This window comes from Thamnophis sirtalis, unplaced genomic scaffold, assembly GCF_051295495.1.
Source record: "Thamnophis sirtalis isolate CommonGarterSnake01/CBP01778 unplaced genomic scaffold, rThaSir2_p1.2 scaffold_13, whole genome shotgun sequence".
NCBI classification, from domain to species: domain Eukaryota; kingdom Metazoa; phylum Chordata; class Lepidosauria; order Squamata; family Natricidae; genus Thamnophis; species Thamnophis sirtalis.
In genome coordinates, this window is record NW_028261393.1 from 7,647,749 (window position 1) to 7,673,410 (window position 25,662).

The 25,662-nt window shown below is 43.5% G+C and overlaps 4 protein-coding genes across 4 annotated transcripts; all 4 read left to right on the forward strand.

The window, feature by feature from the left end:
* The first annotated feature begins 226 nt into the window (after window positions 1-226).
* Window positions 227-5,585, forward strand: LOC148042972 (interferon-inducible GTPase 5-like). The gene is made up of 2 exons (XM_087727507.1): window positions 227-359; window positions 4,177-5,585. The coding sequence occupies exon 2, from the start codon at window positions 4,204-4,206 to the stop codon at window positions 5,437-5,439; it is 1,236 nt and encodes a 411-aa protein (XP_087583633.1). The 5' UTR covers window positions 227-359; window positions 4,177-4,203; the 3' UTR covers window positions 5,440-5,585.
* A 2,959-nt stretch (window positions 5,586-8,544) lies between these two features.
* LOC148042973 (interferon-inducible GTPase 5-like) lies at window positions 8,545-10,152 on the forward strand. The gene is given in 1 exon segment (XM_087727625.1): window positions 8,545-10,152. A coding segment is annotated over 1 exon segment (1,233 nt). The 5' UTR covers window positions 8,545-8,582; the 3' UTR covers window positions 9,816-10,152.
* Window positions 10,153-14,393: 4,241 nt separating this feature from the next.
* On the forward strand, window positions 14,394-17,377 carry LOC106556522 (interferon-inducible GTPase 5-like). The gene is made up of 2 exons (XM_087727988.1): window positions 14,394-14,434; window positions 16,003-17,377. Exons 1-2 carry the CDS (start codon window positions 14,394-14,396, stop codon window positions 17,153-17,155), a joined length of 1,194 nt encoding a protein of 397 aa, XP_087584114.1. The 3' UTR covers window positions 17,156-17,377.
* A 4,071-nt stretch (window positions 17,378-21,448) lies between these two features.
* Window positions 21,449-25,424, forward strand: LOC106540177 (interferon-inducible GTPase 5). The gene is made up of 2 exons (XM_087727491.1): window positions 21,449-21,695; window positions 23,554-25,424. Exon 2 carries the CDS (start codon window positions 23,562-23,564, stop codon window positions 24,795-24,797), a length of 1,236 nt encoding a protein of 411 aa, XP_087583617.1. The 5' UTR covers window positions 21,449-21,695; window positions 23,554-23,561; the 3' UTR covers window positions 24,798-25,424.
* Window positions 25,425-25,662: the final 238 nt, after the last annotated feature.

The window sequence follows — 25,662 nt, forward strand, 5'->3', positions numbered from 1 at the left end:
GTTGTGGACGTCCACCCAGCTGAAAAGTTGCCAAGTTTGGAAAAAAAAACACATTTGTTTGTTTTTCAGTGTCTGCCGAATTTTTGCAAAGAACGAAACTGACCACCGTCCAAAGGTAGTTTGCTTTTCCTGAAAATCAGCTGCTTTTCATGCTGGGCCCTATAGGGAGCTCGGATTCGATGGGCAGAATTTCAGCCATGCAAAATGGGAGGAACGTTTATTATTATTTGACGAAACAAGGGAACCGAAGGGTATGTAAGAGAGATGCCGTCCTTCTGACCCGAGGAGTCTGGCTATTTTTGAAAAGGGATCCACCGCAGCCTGCGTAGAGACCTTTGAGAATTACTCGTTTGATAAAAGCAAGTAAGCGTCTGTATAGCTTTCCCCTCTCTAGGTATAGCTGTTGTAGGTTCTGTACTCCTTGCTTTTCACATTCTATTTTCTTCTCGCCTCCTGCTGATCTTCCCATAAAGGAGCTTTCAGTATAATTTCCTTTCTGCTAAAGAATGTCCGCATTTTGCCTAGGAATCTGCGAACGGCTGAAAACCCGTTTAGGGAATGCACGCACCCTTTGCCCCTTGTTTCTGAACCCAAAGGTGTTTTTTTTTTATGGATGGCGCTGGGGAATCAGCGGGAGGTGCAACAGAGTTTTCTCCCTCTCGCTTAATGATGCCTTCTTCGGGTTTACATTAGCCGAGGTGGCGCAGTGGTTAGGGTGCAGTGCTGCAGGCCACTTCAGCTGACTGTTATCTGCAGTTCGACGGTTCTAATCTCACCGGCTCAAGGTTGACTCAGCCTTCCATCCTTCCGAGGTGGGTAAAATGAGGACCCGGACTGTGGAGTCGATACGCTGACTCTGTAAACCGCTTAGAGAGGGCTGAAAGCCCTATGAAGCGGTATATAAGTCTAACTGCTATTGCTATTGCTATTTTTTTGGTGTACAGGTAGTCCTTGACTTACGACAGTTCATTTAATGAAAAGAAGGACTAGGGGAGACATGATAGCAGTGTCCCAATATCTCAGGGGCTGCACAAAGAAGAGGGAGAAACTATTCTCCAAAGCACCTGAGGGCAGAACAAGAAGCAATGGGTGGAAACTGATCAAGGAGAGAAGCAACTTAGAACTTAGGAGACATTTCCTGACAGTGAGAATAATTAATCAGTGGAACAACTTGCCTCCAGAAATTGTGAATGCTTCCAACACTGGAGGTTTTTAAGAAGAGATTGGGCAATGTATAGGGTTTCCTGCCTGATCAGGGGGTTGGACTAGAAGACCTCCAAGGTCCCTTCCAACTCTGTTATTCTACTCTAGTGACCTTTCAAAGTTACAACAGCCCTGAAACAAATGATTTACAAGTGTTTTTCACACGAGCTTTGACGCCTCCCCCCTCATCGTGTGATCAAAATTCAGACGCTTGGCAACTGGTTCCTACTTATGACCATTGCTGCGTCCCGAGGTCATACGATCCCCTTTGGCAACCTGCCAACAAGCCAAGTCAATAAGGAAGCCAGAGCCACTTAACAACCAGGTTACTTATTCACTTATCAACTGGAGTGATTCACTTAACAATTGCGGCAAGGAAAGTCGCAAGCCAGGGCAAAACTCACTTCACAAATGTCTCACTTAGCAACATAAATTCTGGGCTCAATTATGGTTGTACGTTGAGGCCTACCTGTAGTTAATAACTAGCTCACATCACGTTTGTGCCAGTGATTTTATCGATAAGCCAGGAAGAGAAGAGAAGATCTGTGCGTGTTTGTGTGTGTGTGTGTGTATGTGTGTGTGTATGTATGTATGTATATATCCCTGGGGATTTCATGTGTGTGTGTGTGTGTGAGAGAGAGAGAGAGAGAGAGGAGGAGGAGGAGGAGGAGGAGGAGGAGGAGGTGGAGGAGGAGGAGGAGGAGGAGGAGGAGGAGGAGGAGAAGAAGAAGAAGAAGAAGAAGAAGAAGAAGAAGAAGAAGAAGAAGAAGAAGAAGAAGAAGAAGAAGAAGAAGAAGAAGAAGAAGAAGAAGAAGAAGAAGAAGAAAAGAAGAAAAAATCCCCAGGGATTTAGAGTGATATCAAGAGGAGAAGTTGGCTTTGTCTGACTGGGGAGGAGAACATCTGGAAAGCTTCTCACTCTCCTGGTTGGCTTTTCATCTCTCCCTCCCCCCACACTTTGGACCTTGATCCTGGCAGAATTGGTGTTGCAATGATGAAAGGCCCCAGTTCAATTCTGAGCCCAAATATTTTTTGAGGATGGTTTGGGGGAATCAGCCGAAGAAGCAGCAGCCTTTTCTCCCCCACATTTGATGGTATCTTCTTTAGGTTTACACTGGATTTTGGGTTGGCATTGAGTGCAGTTAATAAAGAGATTGGGTTACGTTTGTGCCAGGCAGATATTTTATCGAGGAAGGAAAGCAATGGAATATGTATCAAAGAAGAAGAAGAAGAAGAAGAAGAAGAAGAAGAAGAAGAAGAAGAAGAAGAAGAAGAAGAAGAAGAAGAAGAAGAAGAAGAAGAAGAAGAAAAGGAGGAGGAGAAGAAAAGGAGGAGGAGAAGAAAAGGAGGAGAAGAAGAAAAGGAGGAGAAGAAGAAAAGGAGGAGGAGGAGGAGGAGGAGGAGCTCAGGGACTTTGAGTGGTGTCAAGCGTGTGGTGGTGTTGGTTTTTTCTGCCTAGGAAGGAGAACATTCTGGAAAGCTTCCACCTCTATTGACTGACTTTTCATACCCTCCCCTCCTGATTTGGTGTTGCAGTTATGAAAGGCACCAGTTGTCATAGTATAGGATTACAACTTGACTTTAACACACAATAGAAAGAACAGACGGATGAAAGGCAACGTAGCCAGCAGTAGGAATGTAAACAGAGCAAGAGGCACAAGAGGGACCCTCTCTAGTTCTTTGGCAAAAAGGGGAGCAAGAAGTGAAGTACTTCCAGATTTCCAAGACTGATTTCAGCTTCAGCGATAGCAAGAGAATTTAGGCTTATTTATCACCCCATGGAGCTTTATAGCAGTTTAGATCTCTTGGCGGTTTACAAGGTAGAAGCATTATTTGCAAAGTGCCCCCAATAATTGTGGGTCTGTCAACCCTGAAGCTGGCCTGACTGAGGCCATTTGGGGACTTCAGTGCTGACACACTGCAGAAGAGGGAGAGGAAGGGGAGGAATAGAGATAGTTGGGGTGTTTTAGTCAAAGCAAAACACTTTCTCTTGAAAACCAAGGATATTCCTGCAGATGCTCAAAAGGAAGGGACTGGAGTCACCTAGTAACTGGACAGTAACCTGATTGGACCATGTGGCTGGTTGTTTTGAGAAAGGGGCGCTTTTAATTAGGTGAAAACCATGGGAATATTCAGAGTCGGTTTTCACCTGCCTGTGCCAATATGGCATATCCAATAAACCTATTCTTTGAGGAATTTACCTGCCTTGGAGGTTTGTTTGCTATGGGTATGTTACTTGGAACCCTGACAGGGTCCTCATTTTACTGATCTTGGAAGGATGGAAGGATGAGTTCAACCTTGAATGCAGTCAGAATTCAACTTTAGGCTGTGGGCAGAATTTGCCTGCAATACTGCACTTTAACCACTGTGACATCAGTGCACAGTGGATAAATTTAGGACCTTTAGGATTTAGACCAGCTAGGAAACATGATCAAATGGCTTATGCTATTTCACGGTAACGTTACATTAACATATAGTAATCTTGCAAGTCTGAAAGTACTCCAGAGTACTTCAGAAAGGAAGAAAACATTAGAAAGAAACTTGAACTGATTCTTCCTTAACTGTCTTGGGTGCAAGAGGGAGGGAGGGATTGAAATCACCACCAGGCTGCCAAGATTTGGTAACTAAAGGTGCGTAGACATCAAAGAGAAGATCTATGAAATTCTTCATAGCAATTTATTCTATTTAATTCTTCACTGTAATTTAATTCCGTCTTTGGCTGCTGGCTGTCCTCTTCTCATCTTCCCTTCCATTTTTCCCAGCATCAGAGCCATCAGCAGAGAGCTGGCTCGTTGCATCATGTTTCCAGGATAATTTGAACCTGGACCTTTGTGCCTCATTGAGAATTCTGGGTTTATTCTTTTTATGATCCATTGGTTTGTTTTCATGGTATTCTCAGGGGTCTTCTAGAACCAAAAGTTCAAAGTGCCTGAAGTAGCTGAGAAACATCCCATTCTCTCTTTTCCTTTCCAGATAATCTGCACAGAACAAAGAGTAACGATGGGCAATAACATTACTAAGGATCTTGTAAGGAGAGAATTCGAAGATTTAAAGAGCGATTTGAATCAAGGCAATATCCCCAAAGTAGCAGCAGAATACCAAAAAGAGTTAAATGAAACGATGAGTCTGCCCCTTAATATCGCAGTTACTGGAGATGCCGGTGTTGGGAAATCCTCTTTTGTCAATGCCTTCCGAGGTGTAAGTGATGATGATAATGAAGCAGCCGAGGTTGGGCCAGGGAAAGAAACCAGGGAGCTAAAGGCCTATCCTCACCCTTCATTCCCTAATATAAAAATATGGGACCTCCCAGGGATCGGAACCTATAAGGTTAAGGCAGCGGAATATCTGAAGAACGTCCAATTTGAAAGATATGATGTCTTTATTATGGTTATTTCTGACCGTTTTACTGAAAGCAATGCTATGCTGGCAAAGGAAATCCAAAGAATGAAGAAGAAGTTTTACTATGTGTGTAGCAAAATTGATGTCACTATCAACAATGAAAAGAGGAAAAGGAATTTCAATTTGCAAGACACCTTGGCGTCTATGAGGAAATATTGTGAAGATAGTTTGGAAAAGGCAGTTGGGGTTTCCTCAAGTGTGTTTCTGGTATCCAACCGGGAGGTACACATGTATGATTTCCCTCTCCTGCACGGGAGAATAGTCGCTGAACTGCCTGACCACAAGAAAGATATTTTAACACTGGCTGTTCAGATTTTCTCAGAAAATGAATTGATGAGGAAAAAAGAGCTAATGAAATCTTATATAAAGAAGGTAGCCTTGATATCTTGTGCTTGTGGAGCGGTGCCTGTTCCGGGTCTCTCTATGGCTTGTGATGTCGGAATTTTGATAGATGTTCTGAGACGTTTCTGCAGGGTGTTTGGCTTAGATGACCAGTCCCTCCGATTTCTGGCACTTCAGACGGGAAAAGAATTTCAAGAGCTGAGGTCGGCTATCAAGAAAACCCCCTTAGCCAACACAATCAATGCAGAATTGGTTTTTTCTCTCTTGATGAAGTCATCTCTCTGGGTCGCCGTATCGATGGTGGAAATGGTTCTTGATGTTATACCTCTTATCGGGTCTGTGTTTGGTGGTGCGAGTTCATACGTAGTCACGTATTATTTTCTGAACAACTTTCTTGATGATGCTGTGGAAGACGCCCGAAATGTTCGAGCAAAACTTCTTCAGCAACCAGAATCCCAGAGAAAGTTTAAAGACACCTCCCAAAACCTCCTCTGAAGGAAACAATCCAGCATTTCATCCAAACGAAACTGGTGGGAGAAAATAATAATGTTTCAATCCCCTTTTAGGAAAGCTTGTTTTCTTGTGTTTAAGAATTCCTTTGATTGGAATGTGTGCTTGATCCTCCAGGGGGCACAGGAGTATCCCTGCGCGTATCTCCCTGGGAACTCAGAAATTAAACATTGATCTGTATTGCTTGAGGGTGGTGGCTTTTTTCTCCTTCTCTTTCTTTTCTGTTCTATTTGTAACAATTCTAAATACCAAAACAATAAGAGATTTTGATGAGAATTTGAAGCTGCCTATTTCACAGCGGTTTTTGAAAAATATCATGGAAAGAAACAATATGCTCTGCTTGATATGTCTCATTAATGTTATAACCATTAATTCCATAACTTCAGTTATTATCTGTCTATGCACAAATTGTTTTTGCATCTCTTCTTTAAATAAAAAAGAATTTTAAATAAAGCTTTGAATGCAGGTTTTGGTTAATGAAATTGATGGCGGAATGCTAGAGAAGCTGCTAAAAGCCACTGGACTAAATTGCAATTTATCCACTGTAACACATGTCAAGTCATTTACAAACTGAAGAACAAATACTTTGTGGAAGTGAGACAAAAGTGTTTGAATGTCCCTTGGCTGAGAACAGCAAGAGCTCTCTTCAAGCAGGGAGGAAATAAGCTTGAATCCCAAAGGTTCTTGTGAATGGGATTACATTTCTCAGGGATGCTTTAATGGGAATCACAGGTTGGATAGGAAGCAGGGGAGGGATTATTGAAGCAGCAGAGAAATTAATCTCACTTCCACTGTCCTAGGTGCAAGAGGGAGGGAGGGAAGCTTCCAACAGGCTTCCAAAATTCAGTAGCTAAACCAAGCAGAGTTTCCAGCAGTCTTGTCAAATCTGTTTTCTGACCTGACCAACTGAACGTTCCCAGCCCCAAATTGCCCATGTACGATGAAGGATGGGGCACACAGATGGGTGAAAGTCCAGCTTGCCCCCCTCCCCATTTTTTATCTCTCAGCTGAGTTATTTTTTGACAAAATAACCCCAAAACTATCCCCCAACGAAGCAAGAGGTGGATTTGCATGCATTCTGGGGATTCAGATGCACACAAGAGTGAGGTGGCTACAGGTTGGGCTACCAGGATTCTATCTGTGATAGGATACCTCTTCTAAGAGGTATCCATCCCTAAGCTGACTCCTGGGTGTGAGAAGATTCTGCTGTTGGGGGGCTTCAGCCAGGTCTGTTAGAATCCTTCCAGCTGACCTGGAAAGTGGCCGATCAAAGGACTCAATTATGAGCAAGGGGTTTGCCAGAATAGCAGCTGCAACTTACAATGGAAAGATTTCCACTGCCACTGCAGGAGGAAAACTCATCATTCGTGTCCCATGCTGGGTCGTGTGATTGACCTCCTTCTCAGGTTGCCACTTTCACAGCTCATGTGGGACTGTTGATGTTGCAGGTGCCAGAGGGGTGGATGGGAGGGTTTGTGGGTTGGAAGCATGGTCCTCCCTCTTGAGTTGCCAATGTTCCTATTCAAATCAAGCAGGGAAAGGTGGCCAGGTACATCAACCCAATTACAGGCTGGCTGATATGTTTCTGCTCCAGACACGCTAGCCAGGCCTTTGGAAACTCATGGTTGATGGAGGTTGGGTGTTTGTTCCCTAACAGCTCTTGTCAGTAGACCATAAGTTGGATACAGAGGAAAGTCGGCCAACAGAGGAGGAAGGATGTGACATCACCTATCTCCTATCTACAACACAATCCTTTTAGCAGTTCCAAGGAGGTTCCACACCCATTGGCCTGCTTCAGGTGAACCTGAGGGCACAGATAAACCCCCAAGTGCTCTCAAAGAGTCTGAGTTAATGAGAACTTCAGAGTACTAACAACCAGATGATTGCAAAGGATATCAATCCTTCCCTTCCTCACCATTCAGTCAGAACTGAAGAAGCTTCTTCCCAGTTGCCCTTTGAAAAGAACCTCTGGGACATTCTTTAGCTGGCAGGTCTACAACGTGCCTGATTGGGTGGGATGGGTTGATGGGAGAAGATGAAGAGGGTTCTGGAGGTAACTCAACCCCATGCCATATAGGGCTTAAGAGGTCATAAGCAACAACACGAATGGCCTTGGAAGCAATTTCACAAGGTTGATCTTGTGCCCCATCCAGACTGGCAATCCTCAGACAAAACCTGAAGGAGATGACCAGGCTGAGCCTGAGGGAGGGGGCATGTCACGTGAGTTATCAGCCTCGAGTCCCTTCATGCCCACAATAGACCTAAGTCCAGCCCACCTCGAATTCTGTTGAATCTTTTTTTTTTATTGAAAGTTTTAAAGAGCTTTACAAATATATACCTTCCCTCCCCCCAACCCCACATCCCCTCTCCCCCCCCCCACAACCTCCCATAGCAAATACAGGGTATAAACATTTAACAACCATATACTAAAATAAACTAACTAACTTTAGCATCATCCCTCGCTTGCACTTTTAACTCCCCTTTTGTAAAGCTAACTTTAGATGAGTTGTAACATTCCTTGTTCAGTCATTCATAAGCTATCTGGAGTTTCTTAATCCCATATTTATTTTGAATGTAATCAATCCATCTTCTCCATTCCAGCTTGTATTTCTCATCTGAGTGGTCCTTAAGATATGCCAATATTTTAGCCATCTCTGCTAGGTTTGTTACTTTTAACGTCCATTCTTGAATAGTAGGCAATTCTTCCTTCTTCCAGTACTGCGCCACCAACAGTCTTGCTGCCGTTGTTAAATTCAGAATCAAATTAGGCTCTATAACTGTACAGTCTGTAATTATACCTAACAAGAATAACTGAGGAGTAAACATAATCCACCATATTGAATCTTATCTACCACCAACTCGCTTTGACCTGTAGTAATTCAGATCCTTATAGATATATTTATCTATACCGCCTGGACTCCTGATTTCCTGCAGTTGCAAAAGCCAATGATATGCAGATGGTGCAGAAATGTACCCCAGGTTTAATTTAATCCCCTATGGACAGAATGAACTCAGAAGATGAGGTGATCTTATTAGGGACTATAGGGAATGTGCAGGGATGACACAACAGAGGAGAATCACAGTCTCTTTCTTCATTTCCAGATAACCTGCGCAGAATAAATGCAACTATGGGCAATATATTTCCAAGAGACGATGTAAGGAGAGAATTTGAAGATTTAAAGAGTGATTTAAATCAAGGCAATATCCCCCAAGCAGCAGCTGAATACCAAGGATCGCTAAATGAAATGCAAAACCTGCCACTCAATATTGCAGTTGTTGGAAAAGGAGGTGCTGGTAAATCCTCCTTCATTAATGCCTTCCGGGGCATAAATGATGGTGATGCTGAAGCAGCCGAGGTCGGGAGATTAGAGGAAACCAAAGTGCTAAGGGCATATCCCCACCCCTCTTTTCCCAATATTACGATATGGGAGTTACCAGAGATCAGAGCGCGTAATTCAAAGGCAGCTGAATATTTCGAGAAGGTCCAGTTTGAAAGATATGATGTCTTTATCATGATTGTCACCGACCGCTTTACTGAAAACGATGCTTTCCTGGCAAAGGAAATACAAAGAATGAGAAAGAAGTTTTACTATGTACGTAGCAAAATGGATATCAGTATCGAAAGTGAAAGGAGGAAAAGGAATTTCAACATGGAGAAAACCCTGGAGACCATCAGGAATTATTGTGAAGATAATTTGAAAGAGTCAGCTGAGCTCCCTGCGAGAGTCTTTCTGGTATCCAACCTGCATGCACACATGTATGAATTCCCTCTCCTGCGAGAAGAAATGGCCGCCGAACTTCCTGATTACAAGAAACACCTTTTAACCCTGGCTGGGCAGGTTTTTTCAGAAAATAATTTGATGGACAAAAAGATTAAAATGCAACCGTATATAAAGAAGTTGGCGATGGTATCTTGCATTTGTGGAGCAGTTCCTGTTGTGGGTCTCTCTCAAGCTTGTGATCTTGGAATCCTGATGGTTGCACTGAAATGTTTCTGGAAAGTGTTTGGCTTAGACCAGAGCTCCCTCCGTTTCCTGGCACTTCAGACGGGAAAAGGGTTTGAAGAGCTGAAATCGGGGATCCAGAAAAGACCATTAGTCAGTACAGTCAATGCACAGCTGGTACTTTGTCTCTTGGCGAAGTCTGGTCTCTGGATAATGCCATCATCTGCCAAATATCTTTGTTTGTTTGGTGGAGTGAGTTCATTTGCTTTTACATATTATTTCCTGAACAAATTTCTTGACCGTGTTATGGAAGATAGCCGAAACGTTCGAGCACAGTTTCTTAAGTGGTGAAAGTCCCAGTGAAAGATACAAGGAGCCATCCAGCCTCCTATGAAGAAGAGCATTTCTTCCAAATGAGAACAGGGGGAAGCAAATAATAATATATTTCAATGTCTAGTTAGAGTCCTTTTCTCCAATCACCCATTGTCCGGCTTGTTTTAATTATTCTCCAACTGAAGCGTTTGCTTAATCTTCCTAAGAGCAAATAAGCATCTCTATCAATAGATGTTTTTAAAGGAAGTCGCAAACTAAATGTTTCTCTCTATTGTTTCAGGAGATTGTTTCCTTTTGCTGTTTTCTTTTCTTCTTATTTCTTTCTATTTTAACAATTATAAATTAAATGGTGGTTTTGCTCTTAAGCTCAAAAATTCACAAATTGTTTTAAAAATATCATTAAAATACTCGATGAATACTGCTTGGGATATTGTATTCGTTATTATTATAATAAAGAACTCCCAGAATTGCTCAGCCAGCAGGCTGGTTGTTGAAGTCCGCACAGGCTGATTGGGGAATTCTGGGAGTTGAAGTCTACATCTTCAAGTTACCAAGGTCGAAAAACTCTTTCCTGGTCACCCACAATCCTGGCTTGATTCAGTTGAAATGAAGGGCCGGAGTCTCTCTGCTCTGAAGACAGGAAGAAGGCACATCACAACAACAACAAAAATGGTTTGGGTTGCAAGTGGGAAACATGGGACCAGGTGCCTTTGACAGGAATGGAAGGGATGTGTAGAAGGATGAAGTGCCAGAGGAGAAGGAAAGTGTGTTGTGTGCAAATGACAAGGGCAGAGCTTATTTTTCCTAGGTCTCATGGCTGGCTACACAACTTTGGCACATAGGCAATTGGAGAGGAACATGGCAAAACTCCTTCAAATGACTTCCAGTTCAGCATGTGGGCTTTTTATGGACATAAAGTATAACGGAAGTCAGAGCAAGGAGAGAGAGTGATGGTGCGTCTTTTAGGTTTGGCAGGAAGGGTTCCTGAAGTGAAGGACCCTGGAGGGCATGTGGGCCAGAGCAGCAGCAGCTGGAGAGGCCAGGGACCAGTCCTTCATACAGGCCATCAAACAACTACTGGATCGGCTGAACCGGTCCAAACTGGTAGGAATCTACCTCTGACACAAGGCCGCCTGACACCTGAGCTGGTAAAACCTGCCCAGAGATCACCCATTTTCAGTGAGGGAATTATCCCTAGTTTCAGATTGTATTTAATTTGTACAAAGGACCCAATTTAGTCTTGACTCTGCTCCCCCTTTACAAAATTTGCAGAAATATTTGGACTTGTCTCCTCTGATGGCTACAATTCTACTATACGACTGTCTTCAAGAAAGAATTGTGGTCCTAGTGTACCACACTACAAAACTGAACGAGCAGTGCAAATGCGTGTTGCACAGTTAGTCCTACAGAGGGAATGGATGAGGATAAATAGAATCACAAAAGACATCTAAGAGAGGGAAGGGTGGATTGGTCAAGTGGAAGAGAAGGTTTGATAAAGTTGTGGTTGGATAGAGTCGGTGAGATGTCGGAAACAATGAGGTGAGAAGTGGTTAAAGAATTCATAGGCCACAAATGAAACTGTGCATGGATGTTGTGGAAGAAAAAGATGCTTTCAGGAGAGTAAAGAATAGCAATTGCGTTTAGACTTATATACTGCTCCATAATGCTTTACAGCACTGTCTAAGTGGTTTAGAGAATTAGCACATTGCCCCAACAATCTGGCTCCTCATTTTACTGACCTTGGAAGGTTGGGAGGCTGAATTAACCCATTGCGTTCCTGACAGTGTTTGCCTGCAATGCTGCATTCTAACCACTGTGTCACCACGGCTCTTACAGGGACAATGAGAGGCATAGTTAGACCGTATTCTGTGCACCCAGCTCCTTCACCTCCATGCCTGAGACTTCCAGGATGGATCTACTGTTATGAATGCTAAGCGACCTTTCGGAAGAATAAGAAACACCTTGTGGGGAGTAGACAAAATTGGGATGGGTGAAATGGTATAAGGTCTGCTTGAGCAGGGGATTGGACTAGAAGGCCTCCAAGGCCCCTTCCAGCTCTATTCTGATTGATTGATTTGAGTCTCTCTGGTACTCCTGGGAGGGTAAGAATATCCCGTCCCCCAAGGATGGATGACCCAATCTACATTATCAACAGCACTGAGTGTGAAAGGGCCTCTCCTCTTTCTACCCTAGAGTGAACTGTGACACAGTAGGGACTAAAGTTGACATAAACCATATTTAATTTGATTCCATGCCCACTTTTCTTATAACTTTCTATTAATTTTCTTGGCTGCCACTCTTTTTCTGCATTCGGCTTTCAGCCCTCTCTAAGCGGTTTACAGAGTCAGCATATCGCCCCCCCCCCCCCCAGTCTGGGTCCTCATTTCACCCACCTCGAAAGGATGGACGGCTGAGTCAACCTTGAGCCGGTGAGATTTGAACCGCCGAACTGCAGATAGCAGTCAGCTGAAGTGGCCTGCAGTACTGCACTCTAACCACTGCGCCACCTCGGATCTCACCACAGAGGCCATAAGAGAGATGGAGGTGGAGCCTTCAGGAGAAGAAACAAGGGATAGAGAAGTTAAAACGATAACATTACAAAATGGGGGAAAGAGAAGAGGAATGTCATTCAGAAAGACTTCTGATGATGCCAGGAAAAAGTATAGTAGCTTGGACAAAGGCCAAAAGGAATGGAAAAGAAGACACATATTTTATTGACTTATTCACTTATTAATCACATAAAATGACAGCTCAGGTTGTTGGGGGGGTGTTATAAACCACTCAGAGAGTGCTATAAAGCACTATGGAAGCGGTATATAAGTCTAAGTGCTGTTGCTATTTATTAAGAGCCAAGGTGGCGCAGTGGTTAAATGCAGCACTGCAGGCTACTGCTAGATCAGCAGGTCAGCGGTTCAAATCTCACCGGCTCAGGGTTGACTCAGCCTTCCATCCTTCCGAGGTGGGTAAAATGAGGACCCAGATTGTTGGGGGCAATATGCTGACTCTCTGTAAACCGCTTAGAGAGGCCTGAAAGGCCTATGAAGCGGTATATAAGTCTACTGCTATTGCTATTGCTAAATATAGCTGTCCCTTTCATACCAGGTGACCCTGGGCAGCATACAATCCAGTGGTGGGTTTCAAAAATTGTTCGAACCTACTTTGTGGGTGTGGCCTCCTTTGTGGGAGTGGCTTGCCGCCCATGTGACTGGATGGGAGTGGCTTGCCGCCCATGTGACCGGATATGAAGATGCCGACGACACTTGTCAGAACCACCTTAAATTACCTCACACACAGCCCTGGCCTGCATAAGAATAGGATGTCAACTTGTTTTTTTAAAAGGCATCTTTGGTTTGCGTTAAAACAACTTCAACACACGGAATGTTCTGATTGCACCACAAACGCAGTAGTCATCCTTACCTTTCACAGAGGCACTGAGTTTTATAAATAGGAGCATGATAGTGTAGAATAATCATATCCAAGGACCAGTGGTGGGTTTCAAAAAAATTTGGAACCTCTTCTGTAGGTGTGGCCTGCTTTCCGGGTCCACTGGTAGAACCTCTTCTAACCGGTTCGGTAGGTTTGGTAGTTTCGGTAGGTTCTACCGAATAGGTGCCAACTGGTAGGAACCCACCTCTGGTACAATCATGCTATATTTCTTTATATTAACCCAAAAAAAGGGAAGTTGAGAAATGAAAGAAGAAAATAGTCAGAGGTGGAGAAAGGAAGACTTGAGTAACCAAATGTTCTATTGGGTAAAGATCATCAACCGTTTTTTTTTGTTTGCTATCAACAACTTTATGCAAGAGCTCAGGTATCTCTCTTCTTCACACACACACAAATCTTGCAAGATTTCATGATGATTTCAGAACAAAACATCAAGAAAACCTGCCCATCCAGAGTTGAAAACTTACATCAGCCAAGGCATTAGGACTGGAGAGGATGTGTAGATGAGACCATTTGGGACACCCAACCAGTGACCAACAACACTGCCCTGGAGGTAAGTATTAATGTAAGGGTCTGTGCTTAAATCTGGATTATGAGGAGAAACCTGGACTATTGCTGGTGTATAGAGTTGATTGGGGGATGGGGGGGACTTCCCTCTAGGTCTTTTGGTTTTGAAGGACATCCCATCTTAGAATTGGGTCCAAGTTGACATGGGATTCCATGGCCTCCATGCAACCCATGGATTTGGCCCAGGTAATTTGAGCTCTGATTCAGAGCTGGTGATGGTTGGCCTAGATACACAAGACATGGCTATCTGTCATTTGTTGCGTTGCATCATTTTTTTGTTTCAGGTTGTCGTAGGCACTCTAGATTTCTAGGGGCCTGAGGAATTGTGAGGGTTTTCTGAAGATCCTTGGAGGGGAAACAAGTGGCACCCAAACACGGTCTGTTCAGATTTGATGGCATCTTGGCGAAACAAATATTTCAGTTTTCCAATGGACAAATAAGTGTACTTTTCTGTACTTGTACAATATCTTATTTTTTTTTAAGAAAAAAAACCTTTTATTGCCTCTGGGTGTTGTTGCCCTTTTAATTTCTGCAGAAACAACGTGAATTGAAAGAGGAGAAAGAAGGAGGCACAACTTTGGATAGAGGGAAGATAAAAAAAGAAAGCAAAGAAAAAGAGCAGGAGGGACCAAAAGAAAAAAGAAAAAGACCATGGCTGAAAGTGACTCCGAAATATTTCTACCTGGGAGCAGGTAAAGGATAATTTTTGAACTGAGTTTCTTTGGCTTATTTCCAGACTTGCTTGCCTACTTATGGAGTTTCCTTAGGCCAGGTTGAAAGGAATTCCAACCTAGAGTGGGACAATTGGCATGTAGGGTCCCAGCTGCCTATTGTTTTTTGTTGTTGCTTTTAACTGTGCAGTATTAATCACTTGTTATGTGTCTCAGAGTCTCAATTGTTTAATAAAAAAAGCAATAGATACTGTAGATGATAGATGATAGATAGATAGATAGATGATAGATAGATGATAGATAGATAGATAGATAGATAGATAGATAGATAAGATAGATAGATAGATAGATAGATAGATAGATAGATAGATAGATAGATAGATAGATAGATAGATAGAAGATGATATACATGATAGTAGATAGATAGATTCATTGATGAAAGAGGGAGGGAGGGAGGGAAGGAAGGAAGGAAGGAAGGAAGGAAAGAAATAGATAGATAGATAGATAGATAGATAGATAGATAGATAGATAGATAAATAGATAGAAGATATACATGATAGATGATTGATTGATAGATGAAAGAGAGTGAGAGAGAAGGAAGGAAGGAAGGAAAGAAAGAAAGAAAGAAAGAAAGAAAGAAAGAAAGAAAGAAAGAAAGAAAGAAAGATAGATAGATAGATAGATAGATAGATAGATAGATAGATAGATAGATAGATAATAGGAAGAGAAAGGGGAGGAAGATTGGAGAAAGAGATGAATAGGTAGATGTAGACAAATTTGATGAGAGAGAGAGAGATGAGAGAGAGGGGGAATCAGACATTTTAGTTCCCGTATGTACGTACGTACATACATACATACATACATACATACATACATACATACATACATACATACAAGAGCCAAGGTGGCACAGTGGTTAAATGCAGCACTGCAGGCTACTGCTAGATCAGCAGTTCAGCGGTTCAAATCTCACCGGCTCAGGGTTGACTCAGCCTTCCATCCTTCCGAGGTGGGTAAAATGAGGACCCAGATTGTTGGGGGCAATATGCTGACTCTCTGTAAACCGCTTAGAGAGGGCTGAAAGCCCTATGAAGAAGCGGTATATAAGTCTACTGCTATTGCTATTGCTATACATATCTCTGTGTGTGTGTGTGTGTGTGTGTGTGTACACACACATATCTTTATAATATGTGTGTGTGTGTGTTATATACTTATATATAATATATATAAATGTTTTATGTGTGTGCGTGTGTTGTATACAGCTCAAGACAATTCTTCACTCAATAAGGCCCAGGCAAGCCAAAGGATTGGGCAACCATGACCTATAACATCACCAAGCCAAGAGCATTCATCCTCAGGGAGAGGTTCAGAAAGTCAAGATGGCGGCTACTATCATGTGATCAAAGCCCCCCCCCCTTTTTTTTTTTACAGGCTTAGCCCAGGCAACGCATATATAAAAAGGGGGGGAAGCTTTTGATGGAATGGTCATGGCCGCCATCTTGACTCTTCTGAGTCCCCCGAACATGGTTCTGCTCCAAACAATGGAAATGTTTGAGGTTTACAACCTTTTCACTTTCCCCCTTTTGCAGTTCTGGACATGATTATGGTACATTCGGATCCTCATGTAGGGAACAATTTGAGGCAGCTATTTCTGAAGGGAAGCTTACTGAGGCCCTCTCTCTCATTGTGGACGAACCGAGCAAGTCGTTTGAAGATTTTACTCTCAACGTTGCTGTGGTAGGAGAACCAAAGTCTGGGAAGTCCTCCCTCATTGACAACCTGAAGAACCTGCATCCCGATGCAGCTGCAACTGAGGTTGCTACAAAAGTAAATGTCCCAAATCTAGAATTTGCTGGGGTCAAGTTTTCAGAGATCACCTGGAACAAAGAATTACTTCAGGGGAAAGATGCTGATGGCCAGAAGGTAGACTTAAAGGACTTCCATTACTTCATCATAGTAGACCCTCAGATTTGCCAGGCCACTTCTTTGCCGCTTGCGCTTAAGATCCAAAAAATGGACAAAGAGTTTTGTCTGGTTCAAACCAAGGCAGACCTGCAATTGGAGGAAGCTAAGAAGCGACAACCATCTCAGGACGGTGAAGAGAGCCTCTTGCTCACCTTCAGGAAGTCCTTGAAAAATAAATGGGTGAAAGAAGCTCACGTCTTTGCCGTGTCCAACATGGATCCCCACCACTTTGATTTCCCCCATCTGTGGGAAACTTTGATGAGCGAGTTCTTGTGGAAGAAGATTCTTGCTGTCATTTCTCCTATTTTGGAGGTGAAGGCAGGCAACATGAAGAAAATGATCTGGGTGCTCACCATTTTCTCCGGGTTTATAGCTGGGATCCCCGTCCCAGGAATTGCATTCTTGGGGGGCCTTGTGATTCTCATCATGTTTGGTTCCTGGTGCTGCCATAAATTTGGCGTGGACGACCCGTCTCTCTCCAAACTTGCCAAGCGAATCAAAGTAGTACTCCGACATCTGAAATCAATAATGACCTCCCAGTCCAAAAAGAAAATGGTTTTACGGAGGCTACCAGATTTCCTGGGATCCTCAGTGATGATTGCCGAATATTTTTATTGGAATCGTTTCCCCATCATCGGCTGCATTTTGTCAGTAGTAATTTCGCTTATTTCCTCTTTCTTCACACTGAAGAAACTTCCGTCAGATGTTAAGAAAGACACCCAGAATATTGTAATTGCAGCTGTCAAGCCGAAGAAGACAGACCCTGAAAACTCATAAATCATTATTGGCCCGGCAATGTAAAAAAAAAAAAATGGCAGCTTTCAAATCGTTGGATGCAGTTCCAAAAATTACTGCAAATTGAAGGATTGTTGTTTTTAGGAATGACATATTTTTTTAATGTGACCGATGGGGGGAGGGGAAATTATTAAATCCATGACCAGACGGGATCCCCCATTAGATTTAGTTTTAATTTAATTTAATAAGCAAAATATAGGTGTTTTTTTTTTAATCCCATCCAACCTTTGATTCATAGCATAGGCGCTACAATCACTGAAGAACCAAGTTCAATTCTTAGCTGGAACAAAATTTTGCAATGCTGAAATTTGATTAAATGAAATATAGATTCTATGATCGGAAAACTCATAACGTGCACAAATTGCTTCCATCTTATCAGAAAAAAAATATTGCCCCCTCCCTCTCCAGTTGATCAAAAATTACATATAATATGGCCCTTTATAAGAGCCAAGGTGGCGCAGTGGTTAGAGTGCAGTACTGCAGCCACTTCAGCTGACTGCAGTTCTGCAGTTCGGCTGTTCAAATCTCACCGGCTCAGGGTTGACTCAGCCTTCCATCCTTCCGAGGTGGGTAAAATGAGGACCCGGATTGTTGTTGGGGGCAATATGCTGACTCTGTAAACCGCTTAGAGAGGGCTGAAAGCCCTATGAAGCGGTATATAAGTCTAACTGCTATTGCTATTGCTATTGCTATTTATCTGAACGAAACAGTATAACTGAGAATATGTGGGTCTGATTGTTATAAATTGTAGCAGTGGCACAGAAATACGATTTCCATTTTATTTTATTTATGCCCTTTATTTTCAAAGATACTCTCATATTACTGTTCATTTGTATTTTGTATATTTGCCTAATGGTTAATCAATAAAGTATTCGTATCAGAGTTGGTTGCATAGTCAGCCAGGTGTTTACACTGGATTTGGCATTTTTATCCACCAAGGTCTCTGACAGGCAGATGTTGTTTGAGTGTTAAAGGTATCATTGTGGGATGTAAGCTGTTCCTAGTAAAAATGCCTTTTGCAATTGACTGATGGGGATTGTGTCAATGCCAACAGTGTTCAAGTGGTGCTCCAAATGTTTCAGGATTGCACCTAAGGCACTTATTACTATTGATTCTATCTTTGTCACCATCATTCTATTTCTATTTGCAGGATTTTGTCTTTTCGTGATCCTTTGTGATCATTTTTTTATCTTCTATTCTGCTGTTTCCAGGTATTGTCACATCCACTAGGCATACTTTTTTTTATTTTTCTTATCGACAATTGTTAAGTCTGGCTTGTGATATGACAAGTGCTTGTCTATTTTAATTTTAAAGTTCCAGAGCACTCTTCGTTTTCTATTTCTGGATCGAATTAGCGGTCCCATCGGTTCCTGCTTACAGGCCAATGGAAATTCTTGCAGATCTCCCAATACGCCATCATTGCTATTTTGTCATGCCATTGTAGTAATTGTAATAGTGATAATGATTAATCAATAAAATATTATCATCTGTTGACATGAGCCGAGGTGGCGCAGTGGTTAGGGTGCAGTACTGCAGGCCACTTCAGCTGACTGTTATCTGCAGTTCAGCGGTTCTAATCTCACCGGCTCAAGGTTGACTCAGCCTTCCATCCTTCCGAGGTGGGTGAAATGAGGACCCAGACTGTGGGGGCCATATGCTGACTCTGTAAACCGCTTAGAGAGGGCTGAAAGCCCTATGAAGCGGTATATAAGTCGAACTGCTATTGCTATTGCTATTGCTATTGACTAGAATGTGAAGTCACAGCTACCAGGCCTTTAGACTAGTCTTGGCCTTCAATTATTCTATGATTATGGTTTGTGGCACACTCACAGTCAGCCAGATGTTTAGACTGGAGTTGACATTTTTATCCAACTATCAAGTCCTTCCCAAGGACTTGAAATAGGCAGATGTGTCACTTGATGGTGTTAAAGCTGTTATCATAAGATGTAAACTTTTCCAAGCAAAGCTGCCTTCTGCAATTGACTGATGGGTATTTGGTCAATGCTTGAACTGGTGTTCAAATGATGCTCCAGTATTTATAATTTGTTGTTGTTATCCTCCTACATTCTGTGGAAGAGAGGTAGCATATTACGTCCTGGAAAGGAAGGGATGAATACAGGTATTCAACTTACGATCACAATCGAGCCCAACATTTATGCTGTTAAGTGAATTTTGCCCTATTTTACAAATGCTCTTGCCACATTTGTTAGGCGAATCACTGCGGTTGTTAAATTAGCAACACAGTTGTTAAGGGAGTCTGGATTCCCCATGGACTTTGCTTTCAGAAGGTCACAAAAGATGGTCACGTAACCCCGGGACGCGGCAACCGTCATAAATGTGAGACAGCTATCGAGCACCCAAATGCAAATCACGTGTCCATGGAGATGCCGCAGCCGTTATAAGTAAAATCGTAAAATCATCCGTCTTGAGCTCTGCTCTGCTCTGCTCACCCAGCAAAACCTACAGGCATCATATAACAGGAATTTCCCTTACATGAAAACCACCACCCCTCCCACATATCCCCAAATTACCGCTTTTTTATATATATGCATTAGCTTAATCTCCTGCAAAGCATCTGTGGACTCAAAATAACTACCTCTTAATGGCTGGGTAAATAACAATGGAAGGTAAACAAAAAGGGAAACCAGGAAGGAGGTATTCTAACGGAATAAATAAACCTTTTATTTCCTGCTGGCAGATTCAGGGGAAACCTTCACTTTGAGCAAAACTTTTTCTTAACATAACTCTGCCCAGGATGTTAATTGCTATCCATCTCTGGGAAAGATCATTCAGATATCCTGGTCAGTGTCACTTCGCCCTTCTACCATCGGGCAGAAGACATCGAAGCAGAGCCAGCCGAACAAATAATAGGTTTAAAAATAGTTTCTGTCCTTGGGCTGTCAGACTCTTAAACACAACCACAATCATTCCACACACACAGTTTATTGATATCGCTGTTCCTGGAGATGCCAGAGTCAAAGAAAAAGAACTAGAAAAAAATCATGAAATATCACGACCTGGGCATCGAAATTACACAGCTATGGATGAAGCATGTAACAGTGATACCCATTGTCATCGGGGCACTTGGTGGCATGCAACACACCACCTCAGGTGGCCTCCCTCCTTCCCTCCCCCCCCCTGCTTTATACAGAGGAAACTTATGTGGCTTGGCCGAGTGCCATCCAGTCGCTCAATTCCTTCTTCCGCACCTCATGCCTGGTTGAGAAGCGAAGAGGCGGTGCTACAGGGTTTCCTAAAAGCCCGAAGGTTTCGGTTTCGTGCTCAAATTCTTGCCAGATTCTACTGCAAAAAAAAATTCCCCCAGATAAGAAGGAAAAAAAGCACACACACAATCGTTTCAGCTTACATTATTTTTGTCCATTTAATATCATGCAAGGTATAGAAACATTTAGGATTTCATTACCTTTGAAGAGAGAGGGAAGAACTCTTGAAACTCAAGTCAAAGATCGAAATACCCAGATCTGCATTTTAAAAATTCCAACTCTGGTCATTTGTTGAATATAATAGTCCACTATTTTCTCCCTCTCTCCCTCCCCCTCTCTCTCTGTTTTTCCTCTCTCCTTTGTCCTCTCTCCCTCTCTGTTTTTTTTAATTTTTGTGTTCTCACTCCCTCTCTCCTTTCTTCTTCCTCTCTCTCTCTTTCCCAATCTGTTTTTCCTCTCTCCTTTGTCCTCTCACTCTCCCTCTCTCCCTGTTTTTCTTCTTTTTGTGTTCCCTCTTTCTTTCTCTCTCTCTCTATCTCCCTCCCTCTCTCTCTGTCTCCCTCCCCCCTCTCTGTTTTTCCTCTCTCCTTTGTCCCTTTCTCTCCTTCCCTCTTTCCCCGTTTTCTTCTTTTTGTGTTCTCTCTCTCTGTCTTTCTGTGGGTCTCTCTCTTTCTCTCCCTCCCTTCCTCTCTCTCTCTCTATCCTCTCTTTCTCTTTTTCCTCTCTTCTTCGTCCTCGAACTCTGACTTTCTCTGTCTTTCTCTGTGTGTCTGTCTCTCCCTTCCTCCCTCCCTCCCCCCCTCTCTCTCTGTTGTCCTCTCGTTCTTTCTCTTTTTCCTTCTCTTCTTTGTTCTTGATCTCTGACTTTCTCTGTCTTTCTCTCTCTCACACACACATACACACACACACTGTTGTCCTCTCATTCTTTCTCATTCTTTCTCTTTTCTTTATTCTTGATCTCTCTGACTTTCTCTCTTTCTCTGTGTCTCTCTCTCTCTCTATCTCTCCTCCCCCCACCTGTGTGTGTGTGTGTGTGTGTTGTCCTCTCATTCTTTCTCTCTCTCCCTCCCTCCCTCCTCTTCCATCCCAGATGTCATGCCAACCGGAGAAAACCCAGGGGAGCGTTCGGCTTTTCAGCAGGAGACCCGCCTGGCCTTCAGACGGGGGCGTTCTTTCCAGAAGAGGGCAGCCGCGCCGCCCCATCTGTAAAACTTCCGAGCCAATTCAGGCGAGAGGCTAGAAGCAGGAAGCGCCGCTTGGAAGCTGCAGCGACGAGAAAGCGAACTCTCCGGCCACAGGTACCGTCAGCCCAGGGACAGGAGGGGCGGCGGGGAGAGCGCATCCCAACAGCCTCCGCCGCCTCGGAGATCTCCCCCCCCCCCCAATCCCCGGGGCTTTAGTCAAACTTGGGGGACGGGGCGGCTGTTTGGACTGATTTTTCGGAGCATCCCTGCCGCTCCAGGCACGAAGGTTTCCCGGCCTTGTTGGCAATGGGCGTCGTGTGTTCCGAGCGCACAAACCCCTGTCCAAATTCCCAAAGGGCGCACCGGGTGCCCGCAGGTGACCTGGGAGCTCCCACTCCGGCGATTCAAGCTTCGAGGGCAGGGAGAACCGGGGGTGGAAATGCAGCTGGGGGTTGCGGAGGCAAATGGGGACCGGGGGGGCGGGGTACGTTGCAAGATTAAAGGAGAAGCAAATCGCGTTGGGGGAAGAGAATTTGAGGGGGGGGGGAGAGAAAGCAGCCTTTGCTATCCTGCCTTTGGCTCAGCGGTTCAAACGTCGTGCTTCGCTCCTCTTCCTCCGTTTTCCTACAACAACCCTACGAGGAAGGCTGCCCTGAAAGAGAGATTGGTGGGGGGGGAGAGAGAGAGGCAGAGAAAACAGAAGGATGAAAAGCGGGCTGGGGAAAGAGAATGGCTTTGTCGCCTCTTGGAATCCCAACTGGAAGAGAGGAGGAAGGGTAACAGGGGAGCGGGTTTGTCCTAGCCTGGTGCAAAATTAGAACTTAACTTAGGATATTTATTGTCACTTTACACAAATCGGCATACATTAAAATTACATATAGCTCTGGAAGGGACACCACCTCCAACATACATTACGTAAACATGATAAAAATAGAAAGAAAAAGAGAGGGGGGAAGAGAAAGAAAGAAAGAAAGAGAGAGGGAGGGAGGGAGGGAGGGAGAGAAAGAAAGAGAGAGAGAGAGAAAGAAAGAAGAAAGAAAGAGGGAGGGAGGGAAAGAAGGAAAGAGAGAAAGAAGGAAAAGAAAGAAAGAGAGGAAGAAAGAAAAAGAAAGAAAAAAGAGGGAGGAAAGAAAAAGAAAAAAGAAAAAAGTGGGAGAGAGAAAGAATCAAAAAGAAAGAGAGAGGGAGAGAGAAAGAGAGAGAAAAAGAAAGAAAGGGAGGGAGGGAAAGAAGGAAAGAGAGAGAAAGAAGAGAAAGAAAGAAAAGAAAGAAAGAAAGAGGAAGAAAGAAAAAGAAAGAAAAGAAAGAGGAAGGAAAGAAAAAGAAAAAAGAAAGTGGGAGAGAAAGAATCAAAAAGAAAGAAAGAGGGAAGGAGAGAAAGAAAGAAGGAGCAAGAAAGAAAGAAAAAAGGGAGAGGAAGAAAGAAAGAAAAGAAAGAGGGAGGAAAGAAAAAGAGAAAGAAAGTGGGAGGGAGAGAGAAAGAAATAAAGAAATAAAGAAAGAAGGAAGGAGCAAGGAAGAAAGAAAGAAAGAGGGAAAGGAAGAAATAAAAAGAAAAAAGAAAAAGAGGGAGGAAAGAAAGAAAGTGGGAGGGAGAGAGAAAGAAACAAAAAGAAAGAAAGAAGGAGTAAGAAAGAAAGAAAGAAAGAAAGAAAGAGAAAAAAAGAAAGCATATACCCTCTTATATTCTATGACACAGAGAAACAACACAGTCTAATTCGGATATTTGGGGTAAAATGGCTGCTGTGGTACTAAAAGAAGCAGAATTCAGGAGAAAGAGCCCACAGAAGTTTCGACAAAGTTTCAGTACCGTAGTTACCCCGGGTTATCAACTAAATCAAACAAAGTTAGACTTAGCGTGCCACGTGAATTCAGTGGAAGGAACTTTGCTCGGTTGCTACCTAAACTCATTTCTGTTACGTAACTCGCCTGGTGTACAATACTGTCCTTCTTGCCTCTCCTTCTCCCCTAGGCTTGGTTATGGCACTGCAGTATCAATTCGTACCACCAAATGAGGGGGATTTTTCCGAAGACTATGATGTCATCACCAATGAAGAGATTGAAGAGATTAAGGATGCTCTTGAACAAGGGAGAATGGACAAAGCCGTTGCCAAGATTATGGAAAACCTTCAGTCCTTGGAGGATACCTGCTTGAACATAGCAGTGACGGGAGAATCTGGCTCGGGGAAGTCCTCCTTTGTCAATGCCATCCGAGGGCTAGGAGATCAGGAAGACGCTTCTGCTCCCACTGGGGTGGTGGAGACCACAGAGAAGCCCACACCTTACCCACACCCCAAGTACCCCAATGTCACCCTGTGGGATCTACCTGGAATTGGAACGCCAACATTCCGCCCCAGCACTTACCTGCGGCAGGTTCACTTCTCCCGCTACGACTTCTTCATCCTCATCGCCTCAGAACGTTTCAAGGCCAGCTATGTCCAGCTGGCAAAGGCAATCTCTCAGGTGGGGAAGAAATTCTATTTTGTGCGCTCCAAAGTGGATGCAGACCTGGAGGCCAGCAGAAAACGCCGGCCGCAAACTTACAATGAAGAGGCTATACTGGGACAGATGCGAGAAAATTGCCAGAAGTGCTTACGGGATGAGAATATGCCCGATTCCAAAGTCTTCCTTGTCTGCAACTGGGAGCTAAATAAATACGACTTTGTCATGCTGCAGGAAACCTTGGATAAGGAATTGCCGAGCCATAAGAGGCATGCTTTTCTCCTGGCACTGCCCAACATGTCTCTGGGCATCCTGCAGAAAAAGAAGATGGCTTTACGGGCAGAGATCTGGAAGGTGGCGATGGTCTCCGCTGGAGCGGCTGCTGTCCCTATTCCAGGCCTCGGGGTAGCCTGTGATGTAGCCCTCCTGATCAAAAACCTCTCAAAATACCTCAAGAGTTTTGGTCTGGATAGGGACTCTCTTGTCAGGTTGGCTAAGAAGGCCAACAAACCTGTGGAGGAGATCACAGAGGTCATACAGTCGCCGTTAGCTAAAGAGATCTCCAAAGATTTAGTTCTAAAGCTGCTCACCAAAGCTGGCGGCGGGGCACTCATGTTTATGGAGTATTTTGTCAGCCCGATACCCGTCCTTGGTTCCGTGGCAGCTGGAGGGATCTCCTTCGCTACCACATTCTACATGCTCAAGAGCTGCCTGGATGAGGTGGCCAATGATGCTCAACAGGTTTTCCTCAAGGCTTTTGAATCTGAGCTCTGAAGGAAGTTAGACCATGCGTGACCCGTCAAAACCGCGGTCCACTAAAGCGCGCCCGATTAAAGCGCGTACGTGACGTCATCAGCAGCACGACAAATACGACCGCGGGAAAAAAAGGGCGCTTTAAAAAGCGCTTTTACAGCAAGCCGATTCACATAAAGGTAAGGGTTAGGTTTAGGGTTAGGGTTAGGTTAAGGGTTAGGGTTAGGTTTAGGGTTACATTAAGCCTTAGGGTTAGGTTTAGGGTTAGGTTAAGGGTTAGCGTTAGGTTTAGCGTTAGGTTAAGGGTTAGGTATAGGGTTAGGTTTAGGGTTAGGTTAAGGGTTAGGATTAGGGTTAGGTTTGGGGGGGTTAGGGTAAGGTTTTCGCGTTATTTTTAAGTTTCCCGCTCACAGCGTGCTGTTTTCGTCGCGCTGTGATGACGTCACGTACGCGCTTTCGTCGAGCGTGCTTTAGTCTACCGCGGTTTTGTGGTGGAACCAGAACATGAGGAACAGGCTGGGGAATGAGGGCACAAGGAATGTTACGGGGTACTGAATCAGACAGTGTTATTTTCACAAACCCATAATTAAATTCACCAGCTGGAAGTGGGGGCAGGGTGGGGGAGAGACATGAAGCACAAAACGTGTGTGTGTATGTATGTATGTATGTATGTATGTATGTATGTATGTATTTATTTATTTATTTATCAGCATAAATATAACAAATATATATATATATATATATATATATATATATATATATATATATATATATATATATATATATATATATATATATATATATATATATATATATAAATAAAAATAGTTGAGCAATGGGCTACTTTATTTCCCTTTATTGCAAAATATAAAGAGTATGGCAGATT